This window comes from Neolamprologus brichardi, chromosome 10 (genome assembly GCF_056152115.1).
Source record: "Neolamprologus brichardi isolate AB-2024 chromosome 10, ASM5615211v1, whole genome shotgun sequence".
Taxonomy (NCBI): domain Eukaryota; kingdom Metazoa; phylum Chordata; class Actinopteri; order Cichliformes; family Cichlidae; genus Neolamprologus; species Neolamprologus brichardi.
Genome location: NC_142113.1, coordinates 13,988,846 through 14,004,407, shown reverse-complemented (window position 1 = coordinate 14,004,407; position 15,562 = coordinate 13,988,846). Strand labels below are relative to the sequence as shown.

The 15,562-nt window shown below is 39.9% G+C and overlaps 2 protein-coding genes across 5 annotated transcripts in view; one reads left to right on the top strand and one right to left on the bottom strand.

Annotated features, from left to right (window-relative positions):
• The window catches only part of klhl13 (kelch-like family member 13), a 59,438-nt gene that overhangs the window by 15,441 nt on the left and 28,435 nt on the right, over window positions 1-15,562 (top strand). The window lies entirely within an intron of this gene.
• LOC148100869 (uncharacterized) lies at window positions 1,411-14,340 on the bottom strand. The gene is made up of 8 exons (XM_087847237.1): window positions 11,955-14,340; window positions 9,962-10,010; window positions 9,468-9,511; window positions 8,420-8,563; window positions 6,654-6,767; window positions 4,316-5,351; window positions 3,600-3,767; window positions 1,411-2,855 (listed from the first exon to the last, which is right to left on the bottom strand). Exons 1-8 carry the CDS (start codon window positions 12,018-12,020, stop codon window positions 2,629-2,631), a joined length of 1,848 nt encoding a protein of 615 aa, XP_087703363.1. The 5' UTR covers window positions 12,021-14,340; the 3' UTR covers window positions 1,411-2,628.

Here is a 15,562-nt window from a genome sequence, read left to right as displayed (position 1 = left end):
CCAACCATCCACTTAAAATATCAGCGGGCCCAAAGCTTAATATTTTCCTTTGCATTCATTAGTTTTTCTGTTTTTAATTAAAACCAACAGGTTAATTACATACTATTTTAAATAAGGATTCCATTTGTGATTGCCAGCAATTAAAAGGATAACTGTTGAGTGTGTGACCAGTGCATTGAGTATTGATTCAGAAGGCTTCGTTTTAATTAGGGAAGTGCCAATTTTCATCTGAATCAACAGAGCAAAGGCAATTTGTCTGACACATCTAGACACAGATATCTGAAAAGAAATGAGTGAGCTCTTCCTTTTCTAGGGTAACTCTTGACCAAAAACAGGGGGAAAATTGTCTGCACAATAACTTCATTAAAATCTCTGTTTTCACTGTGAACACATTTTCTTATTGCAGTCTATCCAACAGACCCGCTGTCACAGTTTGGATGCACCGAGGTCTGTTTGATGGAAAGAGATGGTATGAGAGGAGAATTTTAAAGACTGTAACACTTCCTCCTTTTCTCTTCCCCACTGTTTCTTGTTTTGCGGGTGTGTGTGTGTGTGTGTGTGTGTGTGGGGTGCAGGAAGCGAAACAAAAGCTGCACCTAGAGTTTTCAGATTAGTTGAAGAAGAAAGCGTGTTGTTGCTGAGGGAAACATAGAGATGCTGAGAAATGTGCAGCAGCTAAATTGACGCACGCGTGTGTGCGGGGATTAAGACATTCATATGCCTAGGCTGATGCTGTAGGTTGGGTTGCATTTTCCCAGCTACAGGGCTTTTTTTTTTTTAGCTGCGGCAGCACGGTGGCTCGGTGGTTAGCACTGTTGCCTCACACCAAGAAGGTTCTGAGTTGGAATTCAGTTGTCTGTCTCTCTGTGTTAGCCCTGCATCAGATTGCTGACCTGTCCGGAGTGTAATTCATGTCTCGCCCTAAGGTAGCTAGGATAGCCCCCACCCCCCCATATGACCTTGATAAGGATGAGTGGGAGAGAATGGATGGATAAAGGCCAAATCTGTTGAGTCTGTAAACTTGTGGTGTTTTCCCTTAATGATGATTGATGTGATGTAGTGTTTGATCGTTGTACTGTACTCCTTATTTTTTTTCATGAATAGGAGCTGCTCAGGACATAGCATTATTGCATTGCTATTCTCAGTGATTGAGAGTGACGCTTCACTATAGGTGTCTGTTTACTAAAGACAAATGGATTTTCCTCCTGACTCCACTCACTTAGCTTCAGAGGTGCTCACCCAGTCGTCCCTGTTTTGTTTCTCTCCGTGCACTTTGTCACCTTGTCTTGTGCCTTTCTATTTTCACAAGCGCTTTGAATTCAGCTGCTAGAGAGTGTATTGTGAGGGCACCAGCCAGACTGTAGGAGTCTTGTGATCTTTTTGTTGAGTACACACACACACACACACACACATACACGTTTTTCCAGCCACGTGGGGACTTCCATCTAGGAGGTTACGCGTGGGGACACAACATTTCTAAATGTAATAGAGGCATTATTAAGGCATTATTTGAACTCTTAATTTTTTTAGGGATCAAACATCTATTCTGGTACCACAATTTGTTAAATTTACAAAATCCAATTTTTGTCAGGTTTTTCTACCTGGTGGGGACACAGCTTTTATGTCTTTTCACAAACCACCACCAGGTGACACTATTGCACGTTTACAGTTAGAGGGTCAATTTATATGAATTTACAACCAGAGTATTCAAAGCTGGTATAATGAAAAAGCTTTCAAGTGCTGGTTGGATTTCAGAGAATGGTTTCTGCTACATATTTTTATTTATTGAGTTTTATATTGTTTTTGTTATTTTGTCATTACCCCTTGTATTTGTTCACTGGAAAATTTGTGCACTGGCCTCTGCTTTCAATAAAAAAAAATGTTTCAACTAAAGAGCTTACCTTCCCAACTCATCTTTTAGATATACAGTATAAAAAAGAACTCTCCCTGCTCAAAGTTAACCTAAACAGCAAAGAAAACAATCTTTTCAATACTAATGTACCATTGCTGTCATGGCTGTGTGTAGACGGGCAGGAAATGGTGGACCCAAAATGCAGACTCACGGAGACGAAAGTGAGACGAAAAAGCAGCTTTATTGCTGAACACAAACTAACTTAAACTGAGAATACAAACTGAGGAAAAAGCAGGCAGGATACACGGGCGGAAACACAGCAGGGTGAGGGTACGATGCGACACGGGACTGAGGGAGACACCGACATAAATACACAGGGGAATAACAAGGAGCGTCAGAACACACGAGGAACACAGCTGATACAAATCACAAAGACGAGGGCAAAGCAAGACACATCCACATGAGGCACAGAACTTCAAAGTAAAACAGAAAACACACAAATGCGAAGACACAGACTGAGAGACATGGGCTTAACACAGGGACATGACTAAACTGGAACAGAGGGAGCCCACAGGCAGGGATGACAGGACACAGAACAGAGGGGTCACAGCATAACACAAGGAGCAAAAGGACCAAAACATGAGCCCGGAATAATAACAAAGAACACTGGGTCCCCGACCCAGCACCGTAACAATTGTCTTTTTTTTCTCTAAACATGAGAAAATTTTAAACGGTAACTGAAGCCGTTTATGTTCCATTTGTTTGACATTAGCTTCTTACCTTCTTTTCACTGACTCTCGGTTTAAAGCATCAATTCGGTTTTTCACGTAAAACTTAACTCCCTCCCAACGTCTCTCTTTCAATGCTAATGGTGAAGTCTCAATACATTTGAGACACTCTGCCTTCCCAGGAACCTTTCCAGAGCTGATGTACTCCATTAGAGTCTTCTCCACAGCCTTTATTTCTGCTTCAGTCCACTTCCTTCTTGTGGTTTGTGATGCCCCTGAATAAAGTAGACAGTAACCATGTTATTCAAAAAGAAGAGCATCAAGTTGGTGTGTAATCACATGACTCCCCTTATGACCAGATGTGATACTTGGAGTATGTCGACAAGTATATCAAAAGCTATAGGTACATTTGGACTATACTTTGTACTTGTTGGTATTCCTCAAGTATAAGTACAAGAAATGCCCATAATGCATTGCAGCGATTTAACTGTAAACAACCTATGAAAGAATTAATTGATGTTTAAATAAATAATTTGTCAAACATTGTTGTAACATGTTTTACGTTTTTGAACAGAGTGTGGGAAATAAATTTAAAAAAATAAAACTATCAGTGAGAAGAGACAGTCAATATAACTTCCCTCTCAATTACTTAAAGAACACAACTGGAAGATTAACTATGAACATAGTTGCTGTAAATGAAGCACTCTGGGTGTTGTGACTGTGTGAAAACACTAAAGATAAAACACAACATCTTCTATTACTAATGGGACAAGGGCTGGTCATCCAGTTCTACACTGCAATAATGTGTTCTCTGTTCCGACATCACCGGTGTGATGATGTGACTCTGACATTACCTCCACAGCTGCATTTGTGACAGAGACTGACAAGTTATAGCGTGAATCCATGATATGACTGCAACCTACATCTGGTATCTTTTTCTTGTTCTTAACCTGTAATAGCCCTTATGTTAATGGTAATACTTTAGCAACAGCAGAGTAATCCACAAGTCAGCAACATACCTGAAGATTTTGTCGATAAGAGTGAAGCAGCGGATGACGCAGCGGATGCCTCCGCGGATGCCTCCGCAGATGACGCAGCAGATGACGCAGCAGATGACGCAGCATCTGTCACATTTGTGTTATCCTCATCTTCACTGCTTGATGCATCACTGTCAACAGCTACGTTCTCTGGGAAACACAGCAACCATTTGGAAAAAAACATTAAGACTGCTCCTAAGCAATGTTAAGAAGTATCACACAATAGGGGATAGGGAGAGGAGGATAGCTGTAGTTAAAGCTCTGTATACATGTATACGTATTTGTCTGAAGGTTGTCAGTCATCCAGATAAAGTTTTCTAGAAACTGCATCAATTGGACTTCTTGTTAGGTTAAAGTGTTTTATTACTCTGCCAGAGAGTTTCTTCAGTCTGCAGAAAGTTGGTAGAACACAAATGTATCCACCAGGTGGGTTTCATTTCACACATGACCTGAAAAGGCTTTTTACAAATGAGCCCTTTTCAGTCTCCTATTTGAGGCCTCCTACCAATTTTCCTCAGAAAGAAGCACCTTTCATGAGTAATAAAACATTTGTAGACCGTGTGGAAGAACAGAACTTATCATCCACCGTGCTTACGGACACACAGTCTTAGCTACTGCTACTACTACATCAGCATAATACTGCATGATTTTTGAAATACTTCGATTTTAAATACACAATTTATTAACACATTTTTTACCTTGTGGATCAATGTTTATTTCGTCAAGATTTCTTCCTTTGAAATCTGACAGCTGTCCTCGTTCCATGGCCATAAGGACTTTGCTTATCTTGGCCAGCTGTAACGTCCCTTCAGGCAGTCTGTAATATTCGCGATGCACTCGAATATCATGGCCAAGGAAGTCTGCCAGATTATCCATTTCATTGTCTTTTAAGTTAAGGATCTTGGACATGGTGGCCATGTGCTTCCTTAATTTAATAGAGGACAACGCTTCTGGTTGTTTTGCTCCACAGCTCTGCGCGATCTGTCGAACAACATCTGACCCTCTGATGTGAGTAAGTGCTTTCGGTCTCGCAAACATGAAAGGATTTTCATCTAATACTTCACAATTTCGGCGAGTGTTAACGAGCAAATCCATTGATGTCATCATATCAGGTGTAAGGAGTATGGGGACTTTTCTTCCACGTTTGCCTTTTATCTCTATTCGTTGGAAGTGCCTACAAAGCTTCTTTTCCAGGTCAGTTAAAGCCAATTCTACATCTGGATGAGTCAATGAAGTGTCTCTCAATGTGAACGCATTAAGAATCATTTTGGAAACCTCTCCTTCTCTTCTACGGTTGAAGATAATCACTTCACACAATGTGATTTTTGCAAGTTCTGCCCAGTGCTTCTTATTTGGTTCTTCCTTGAGCTTTGTATGACACTCCATCCGTTGTATGTTGAGATACTGGTGCATCTTCTTCACATCTTCAGTAAAGGGAAGAAGTTGTGGAGTATTCCATTTTGCCTCACTCAGATTTCGGAGAGCCTTTGAAGATAGATATTTAGCATTTGAATTTGAGGAATTGCATTGAGTTCGGGTACACCTTCTCTTCAGTTGTCGGACATCTTCCTGAGAGTTACCTGAAGTAGTTTTCCGTGCTTTTTTCTTCTTTCTTTTGTGTTGTATGAGACTTTCTGCAGAACTGTCACTTTCTTCAGCAGTTTGAGGAGCATATTCTTCCTCACTGATGTCAGTACTTGATATAGATGGGCATCCAAGCATTTGTCTGGTAAGCTTAAAAAAAAAAAAAAGAAAGAAAGAAAGAAAATAGTTAAATTTTTCCACTCACACAAGCATTTAAAGACCAGAGGTAGTACAGTAGTAGTTGTAACAGCTGTACTTGTATTGACAGTTGTATTAATACCATTTACAATACCACACATGTCACAACTTAATTTGAACTAGTCTTATTAAGTAATCTTTCCTCTGCTGCATCACATTTACCAAACAACCCTGGGTGGCTTTGTCTGGATATGCTGTCATTACCCAAAGACTGTCAATACAGCTGTGATGTCACACTCATTAACAGTCACTTAGGTTAGTTTTAAACATCTGGGACAATGTAATCTCTAAGCTAACACTGTTTCTAGGAAATTGCTGAACTTCGTTTTCTTTTTGTAAAAATACACTAATGTTTATAGAAATTGATTTTCTTTATTTAAATATATGATATAATTTTTACCTGGATCAATTACCTTTGAAGAACATTTTTTATGTTTGTAAGGTAGAACAGTATCTACTCAAGTATCAACTGTGTTCCAGGTAAACTGAAGATTTTAGCAGTGCATTGCATTTTAGGATTATCAGGGGATGAGACTGACAAATGCTTAATTAGTAAGCGACAAAAGCATGACAGTCATTTGTTGAGCTCCTTTTGTCAAATTCAAAGAAATAAATTTTAGTCATACCGCATAAACAATAAAATGGGCATTTTGGAACCACCTCACAAGAAATAATGATCCAAATGATCCTATCACAATGAAGAATCCTGTTGCCTCACTACACAAAAGAGACTTAAAATGTGTCACAGATAAAATATACGTAGGCTTAAAAATAACATGTATCACCTTTTATGAGAACATACAGAATATAAAGTTGATCACAAAAGTCATTATGTACTTTAAGCTATTCCTTAAAATTTTTTATTGCTAACTAAATGCAATCATACATTACTACCTATGCAAATGCAATGCTAATTGAATTTAAGCTACTGTTATTACTGTAACACCTTGAAAACCTTTGTGAACTTGAAGCACTAAAACCTCTGAACTTCAGACACTAGAAAAGACATTAAACATCAGTGTCCCTGACAATATTGATAAATGAGAAACCCCTTGTCTCAAGCTTACAGTCGTTCTATCAAGGCGTGCTCGTAATCCAAGAAGGTGACATGATTGTACAGGAGGTAGTTATTATTATTATATTTTTTCACAAGACTTAGTTGTTAGTTTTAAATTTGACGGTTACCGTCTATTCACTTTGTGCTCTGTGCACAAAAATCTGAGATCTGTAGTGGAGTTGTACAAATAAACTTACAATAACACTGTCTGTCCTTCTGAGCTCAGGTACACTTGTATCCATGTCAGAATCAGCTGAAGTGGGTTTAATGATAATGGTACTGTCGCTGTCACTGGACAACTGCTGTTCCATCTGAAAAGTAAACAGAAAAAGATACAAATAACGATTACAGATTAATATAAATTACAGAATAATTATTGCTACAACACAGATTTGTAAATATGTGTCTTAATGCATTTTTGCAGCAGTTGCTCTAGCAATATCACAATTGTTGTCAATTTCAGATAAGATGGGCCACAGTTTTGATTTGGCCAGCAAAATATAAACTCTAAACAAGGGTTTGTTTGTTTTTGTCATTGTGAAAGGCTCACACTTTCCGGCAGGGTGGAAAGACCTTTCTGAGTATTACACTGTTTAGCATGTTGAGTTATCATAATACTACTTTCTCGTTGTGCTTCTGCACTGTACATAAAGCACTTAACTGCAGATTTTATTATCAGCAGTCTGACAAGCTGTCACCACAATACACTGCTATGATCACCTTTCTCAACCTAAGCAAGTGAAGCAATAAAAACATACTGTAGCGTATGAAAATCATCTTCTGTGTGACTCAGTGTAGCACATCTAAGCTATACTACTGCAAGATGTAATATACCTAAATCAATAAGTACACATATCAGAGAGCTGGCAGTCATGATGGAAAGAAGGAAGGTAGATTAATTGTGTGTGCAGGAGACCAGGTGCAAGAGAAGCAAGGCCAGGAGCATTGGAGGTGGATTCAAGCAGTTCTACTAGGGTGTTCATAGGAAGAGAAATGGAGTAGGGATAATCCTGAAGGAAAAGTATGCGGATAGTGTGGTAGAGCTGAAGAGAGAGGCTATGCTGAATGTTGTCAGTGTGTATGTCCCACAGGTTGGAAGTCAGGTAGACGAGAAAGAGGAGTTCTGGAGTGAGTGAGATGAAGTGGTAGAGAGTTTTACTAGGAATGAGAGACTGGTGATTGGAGTAGATTTCAATGGACATGTAGTTGAAGAAAACAGAGGTGATGAGGAGTTGTTGGTTAGGTATTGTGTTAAGGATAGAAATGCAGAAAGACAAATGTTGGTGGATTTTGCCAAAAGAGAGACTGTAAGGTGGTGTCAGGGGAGAATGTAGCTAAGCGACATCATATGGCAGTCTGTAGGATGAAGTTGGACGTAACAACAAAGAAGCAAGTGAAGGCAGAGGCAAAAATTAAATGGTGGAAAATGAGGAAGGAAGACGGTTGTTCATGACGGAGCTGAGACAGGCGTTGGGCAGTATGGAAGAGTTACCAGATGACTTGGAAAGTACAGCTGAAGTGGGAGGGCAACGGCCAAGAAAGCGCTTGGGGTATCCTCTAGACAGAGAAAAGATGACAGGAAACCTGATGGTATTGTGAAGTACAGGAAAATGTCCAAATGAAGAGGTTAGCAAAGAAAAAGTGTGATAGTCAGAGAGATTAAGGAAGTAGACATGAGCATTGGGAGTACAGCCAAGAGAGAGGTGGCAAAGATGAAGAAAAAGGCTTATAGTGAGTTGTATGTGAGGATTGAAGGAAGGACTTGTACTGATTGGCTAGACGGAGATTGAGCTGGAAAGGATGCGCAGCAGGTTCGGGTGATTAAAGACAGAAATGGAGATGTGCTAACAAGTCAAGAGAGCGTGTGACAGCAGGATGTTAGGGATAGAGTGAGATGGAGGCAGATGAGCCGCTGTGGCGACCCCTTAAAGGAGGATCCAAAAGAAGAAGTAGTACAACTAACCTTCATATTGAGGCTACGGTGTAGAAACAAGGTCCTCTCCCTCTGGTCGTTTAACCTTTTACTTTGTGCCCTCTCGTAGCGTTCCTCACATACACTATGATGTCTCCTGAGTTTCTCGAGGCGAAGCAAGCCACGACTTTTAACCTGCAAACAAAGAAATAAATCAAAACCTTTGTTTTATTGTTTTTTGCTTTATTAGATAGTAGTGGAGAGACAAAAGACAGAACAAAGAGGGAATGACAAACAGCAAACAGCCTAGGTGCGAAAAGAAGCCTTACTGCTGAGACAAGGCCTAATCATACCTTGTAATTAATTATAAACAACTTTATTACAATGAATGATTTGTTTTTACGGTGTCCTCAAACATTTTAATGTGGCTGACATTTGTAATTTTTTTTATTAAAATTAAGAAAAAACATAAAAATCAAGGCGACAATTTGATTTGATTCCACTTAGCTCTCACATCACAAGATGTACATATATTGACATAAATAAAATATATGGAAACAATCATTAAAACAAATACTAAGAATATTTATCACATCAGAAATCATGAATATGTATCTGCAGTGCATAAACTAATTTACTACCTTTTATATTGAGGTCCAAACTGGAGGAGTTTGCCTACTTAAAATCCTTCTACCAATTTAACCGTCTGAACACACTGCAGTCTAACCTTTACTTTAAGCTGAACGAACTGAACATATTACACATCAAACAATCCCAGAATGTTTATTTTCAACGGCAAAAACATAATGTGTGCATGTGATATTTTCAGCAATCATTCTAAGAGTCATTCTAGCATGATGTACACTGAATGAATAGTGGAAATTTCAATATTAATGGATTATTAATTGCAATATTGGCTTGACAGCTATATAATGTGTAAGGTGTAGATGAGAACTCAAACAACCCTAAACTGCTCCTTAAATGATAATGTAAAGTGAGTATGTCAGCGTTAACAATGTGCAATGTCTATCACAGCTGTTTAAGTGCACAGCTGGTTTACTGGTCCATTTAAGAACCAAAAGAAGATGGCATATCCTACCTCTTTCTTGTGTGCAGGGTTAAAGGCATCTGTTCCATCAGCAACTACAAAATTAAAAATGTTGACTTGGTTCAAGATGAAATAACAATAGCAAGTTGAGACGGTCTTTGAGCAATGTGTTTAATTTACAATATATTGAGTTTTGCCTTAAAATAGCCTAAACACTTGAAAGGCTGAATTTATTGGAAAAGAATAGTTGTTGCACAACCTCTACTTAGACCAAATAAAATTATTTCTAACAAAAAACAATTATGATTATTTCATGTTATTTACCTACAGTGACAGCAGAGTATCTGCTGAAGACACATCTGAATTGTAGCTTTTCATTTCTCTGGTGATTTGCAGTTCTACCCCAATGAGAATTTTAACTGAATTTATTTGATCTATTCAGGTTTGGAACCAATTGTACAATTTGCAATTTAAAAATGACAGAAGCCAATTTACAGTTTTACCAACAATGAAGAAAAATGTAGGGTAACACAGAGCTTTCTTACCTGTGCATTCAGCACTGCCATTGGTAGATGCAAAGCTTGGGCCATCCTCCTATCAGCACAAGTGAAACAGTTAATCAAACTTTAAGGACCAACATAATCAAATTTCACTGTACTTCAGTGAGCTCCAGTTGTACAATTTGGCAGTATATTGATGTATGTTACTTTGTGACATCATAGCCTGTCATGGTGGTTATCATTACCCACAACATTTCCTAATATTTCCCTGTCTGTGAAATGTTTATGAAAGTACAGTCATTGCCAATATACAGTCAAGTGACAAAGCTACTAACTTAAATTCTGACGTATGATTAAAGCAGGACAATGACAGAAAATATTTCACTACAATTTCTATGGTGATTTATTAGAATTTTGAGGGATGTAACAGATCATCAAAAAATACAGCAATAGCTTCGTCTTCTTTCCCTTACATACAAGGTTGATGTTTTGAACAGGTGGTCCTGTGATATATTACCATTCTTATATGGCTGAGCAGGGATGCTACACCTGGCAGAGGGAGGGACTGCTCTCATTGTCTAAGACAGGGGTGGGCAACTCCAGGCCTCAAGGGCCGGTGTCCCTGCAGGTTTTAGATGTGTCCTTGAACCAACACAGCTGATTTAAATGGCTAATTAGCTCCTCAACATGTCCTGTAGTTCTCCAGAGGCCTGGTAACAAACTAATCATGTGATTCAGGTGTGTTGACCCAAGGTGAGATCTAAACCTGCAGGACACCGGCCCTCGAGGCCTGGAATTGCCCACCCCTGGTCTAAGAGCTGTTGTCAGACACAGTGACCAGAACCAGCTCAATTTTAAAGTGTGTAGTAAATTATAGATGCAGTACAGATGTACATACAGTCGGTTTTCGTTTTAGCGTGTTCCTAACAATTTACAAACAAGCTTGTTGTGGTTAACGAGCTTGGTGACGTAGGTGAATGCAGACGCAGCGTTATCATTATTCTGACAGCATGTCTCCTTAAGAAGCGTTTTATTAAATACCTTTTTAATTTTTTTAACCTTTGTAGTGTGTGCAGTAACACGTCAGGTCCCACAAACTAAAGTCTCAGCTCACCTACGCTCTCTCTGTGCCTGCTGCCCGCTCTGCGTGCGCGTGCTGAACCCTGCCCTCGGTCACAGACAGAGGACAGAGCAGAGCAGAAATCTCAACTATATTCTCACATCCGCTAATTTCACTCACTGCTCTTTTCATGTGCTAATTAAATACAAGCTGGTTTGTCCCTCATCACCTGTGCACCGATCATCGATCACATACTATCAAATAATGCGCGAGGCAGCTCACGTTCCTCCGCTGACCATGACGGTCACGGTTATGCGCCGTTCACGTGATAACCCTCCTACATGGTATCTTTTCACTGCAGCTCTAAGACGAGGTAGAGAAACATTAAATCTACTTTAAATAGTAGTCGTTCCACTAAAACACGATGTATGATGCTGAAGCTTTACAATTTTGAATTAATCCGTGCATATACGCGCATCTGTGCAGAGTGATATAAAGGGATCGCGGATCAACTACAGCCATAACACCACTGCAGTTTTAGTATAAATTGAAATATCTATCAAGACAATAAAACAGTATATTTTGATGGTTTGGTTTGAACAGTTTACTGTAACGGTGTAGTTTGTGTAATGTAACACTGTGTTGAAGCAAAGTATTTCGTAGCAACTAAGTACCAATAACAGAAATTCATTTTGAAAATACTATATATCCATTAAAATAAAAATCACCACAGTCCGTAGTATTTTTACAGCCAATTGTTACACCGTTTTAAACTTATTTTACTTGACAAAAGCATAGGCAGACCAAGATTTAACAGCAACTCAGTTAGCATCGTTGTTAGCTAACATTAGCTAACCATCAAGTCATACCATTAAGTTACAGCTGCACACGACACTTTGTGTGTTAATATAATGTGCAAACGCGACACAAATTAACCCAAAAGCACAATATTATAATGTGACATAAGTCAAAACTTACCATTCTGGTTAATGCTGCACAGCTAGCTGTACTCCGCATATCGCACGTGCTTGCTGTCTGAAGCATGTCTGTCGTCTGTCTATGCGCCAAAGGAGAGCAGGTGTGGTGATCACAAAAGGAGCGCTTGATTTGGGACGAGGCGCACACCAGATTAACTCCGCTGATTCTTACACATACCGCACCGGACACTGACGGGTCATTGGTGTGTTAAAACAAAGTACAACGTCACTCGGCCATCTATGTGGGGGGATGGGCATGGTCAAGGTGGGGACCTCAAATGTCAAGATATGTGTAAATTGCTGAGAACGAAGTAAATGACTCTACACATTACCTGCTAAGTGAGAAATACAATTTCTGAACTGAAATTGGTTTAATATGTACGTTAAAAAATAACTGAAATAAAAATGTCAGACTGTAGATGTATGAAATTATTGTTTATGTTTTAAAACAAACTGCACTGTCACTCCGCCATCTTGACGTGCTGCAGTAGACAGTAGGTGGGTGGGGTATGGGCATGGTCAAAGTGGGGACCTCAAATGTCAGGATCTGTGTAATATATTAATGATTGCTGAGTAGAGATGAATCCACACATTACTTGCTTAATTAGAAATGCAATTTCCTAACTGATATTTGTTGAGTTGAAATGTACACAAAATATAAGCAGTAGCAAAATTAATTAAATGCAGGAATAAATAAATAATAGAAAAAATACAAAAATGTAAACCAATCAACTACTACCAACCATTGTGATCACTAGACAGGTATTATTGTGAAGGACAGAATTGTGTGGACTCAAAAGTTATGCCAGGCAGGTTTCAATAAATGGTAAACTAAGTTTATTGTAAAAACCAAAAACAATAGTGGATGACACAACAGGTGAATAGAGGATAATGCAAATGTGATTGTAATTGTTTTTAAAGCCTTATATGACAAGGCAACTCCTTACCTCAGTGATCTGCAGCAATTGCAAAAACCAAAGAGATTAATAGAAACTGAGCTGACAGCGTTGTCCCGGGCCTACCCAGATCTGTCGGCTGGCCTGCATATACACATATATATAGTCTTTTTTCCTTCAAAGTTGGGGCCTTTACCAGAGGTCTGTGAGAATCAGGGTCCTATGTGGTATCTTAGGTGTCTTGGATGTTGTTCCTGAAATCTGGAGCAATTACCCCAGTTTGGGGGTCACTGGGTTCTGATTACCACAGGGACCACCGTTGCCTTTTCCCTCCACACTTTTTCCTAGCTCTTCTCATAGCCCTTGGTATTTCTGAAGCTTATGCTCATTCTGCCTGATGTTGGCATCTCATGAGTTACTTGGTTAAAAAAATTCAAATGTACACCCTGCCTGCTAGCATCTTACACCATGGTGTAATGTGCTGGATTATTTGTAGGAGTCCTGGACAAGTCCTTAAAAATCCAAGCTGCTCTGGACCTACATCTCCTGTTGTAGATGTCCTGTAGGGAAGGGAGAGCAGACCTGTAGCAGTGTTCTGCCACACAGATCACTCTCTGAAGGGCTTTTCGTCCTGAACACAGCTGTTCCCATACCAGGATGTAAAGTTCTGTGTGAGGATGCTCTCCACAGCACCCGAATAGAAAGTCCTAAGGATCCCTGGAGAGACTCCAAACTTTCTCAGTTGTCTCAGGTGATACAGGCGCTGCCTAGCCCTTTTGGACTGTGAACAGTCTATGTCAGGTCTAAGGAGATGTCAACCCCAAGGTACTTGAAGGACAGCACCCTCTCCACGTTGATGGCCAGGGGCTTGTAGTCTTGCTGCTTTCTCCAACTAAAATCCACCACCAGCTCCTTGGTCTTGCAGACGTTCAGTTGGAGGTGGTTTTCTCTGCACCAAGGTGCCAGGTTCTTCACCTCGTCCATTAGGCTGTCTCATCGTTGTTGGAGATGAGGCCCAACACCACAGCATCATCAGCGAACGTCACGATGGTGTTTGAGCCTTGAGTGGCCACACAATCAAGAGGTGTAGAGGGAGTATGTAGTGGAAAAGGGTACGCACTCCTGTGGCACTCCTGTGTTGGTAGTGATGCTGTCAGAGACACACTTACCCACCTTCACCACCTGCGATCTACCAGTAAGGAAGTCCAGCACCTATGCACACAAACTGTTGTTAAGTCCAAGATCCCTCAGCTTTGTGAACAGTCTATGGGGCACTATTGTGTCAAATGCTGAACTGTAGTCTACAAGCAGCATTCTCACATAGTTACCCCGTTTCTATCTCACATGGCTTGTAGCTGTGCTAGAGAGCAAGCTTGGGTGAGCTAGCGGGGAATATCTCCTTCTGCAGTAGCCTTAAAAAAGACTATTGTTCGTTCTCCTGTCAGGTAAAAATCTTTTTCGTATGTATATTATACTATTCCATGTGTTATCATGTGTTTGCTATGATATGATGTGTAGTAATGGTTATTAAGGTGCTAATTGCTAATTGGGGATAAGCTAGCAAGCTAGACAATTAGCCGCCATGCTAAGCAGACGTTGGTAGCCAAGTTCATATGTCACTGAGGGGCTACGAGCTCACATGGCTTGTAGCTGTGCCAGAGAGCAAGCTTGGGTGAGCTAGCGGGGAATATTTCCTTCTGCAGTAGCCTTAAAAAAAGACTATTGTTCGTTCTCCTGCCAGACGCCTCGCTACTGTGCTGCCTTAATACTGTGCTGTCTCGCTGGTGCCATTAAAGGACTGGCGGCTGCCATCCATTCATCCATCCGGACCTCGATTATTTGGACTGAAGTACTCACACACACACGCCCGCACTCAGTGCCATACACTATCTTTATTTTGCTGGCCAGCTAACACCATTGTTTTGTTTTTTTCTTTTTGCATTCACAAAGACTATCCAAAGACATTTTGGTTATTGTCAAATAGACACTCTCTGATTACGGACTGAGGAGGTTGTGGTGTTACAACCCCAGGACTGAGAAAAAAGACCCATTACACAATATATTCACTTGTCTCCTGATTAGGAGAAGTGGCTATTGATGAAAATATTTTTTTCTTTTTTTTCTTCTTCTTGTCTTTATTTACACTGTATCCCAGGGAAGTTTTAAGTTGTTCAGGTTGAAACATTTGCACTTAGAGTCGGTTAAGTTTCCTTTGATGTATCAGTGTCAAGCTGATGTTTAAGAGGGTATGTTAAGGACGTATGTGCTCCAGTCCATCAATCCTTTAAAGTGCTGGACACAGATGGTAAATTGCCATCAGACCCTAAATAAATTTGTCCTCTGCTATTATCCATATTGCTTCACTCATTCTTTGGTGAGTAGACTTATTGGTTACAATAGCATCTTGTAATTGTATAAATGTTTAAACTGTATAAATATTTCCAACTGGATGCAAGGTATCCAGTTGGAAATAAACAACCAGAAAGGAAGAACAGAGTGGTTTTTCTTCATGAGATGATGGTTATCTATCTGCCTGGTTAAGTGCGAGGGCAGAATAATCACTGTACACAGTGATCACAATGAGCAGCACATTGTTAGTGTTTGAATGCGACTGTATGCTTACATGCTTCTTGCAAGCAAGATGTGTACAGAATAACTGTAGTGGTAGTGTAGCTTAACATTGGCAGTGAGATGAAGGTTTATGCAGACATTT

Coding starts and splice junctions, on each gene's coding strand:
- LOC148100869 (XM_087847237.1), bottom strand. CDS start 12,020: ATGCTTCAGACAGCAAGCACGTGCGATATGCGGAGTACAGCTAGCTGT. Junction 10,011..11,954: donor GTGCAGCATTAACCAGAATG/GTAAGTTTTGAC, acceptor TTGTGCTGATAG/GAGGATGGCCCAAGCTTTGC. Junction 9,512..9,961: donor TGGCAGTGCTGAATGCACAG/GTAAGAAAGCTC, acceptor TTAATTTTGTAG/TTGCTGATGGAACAGATGCC.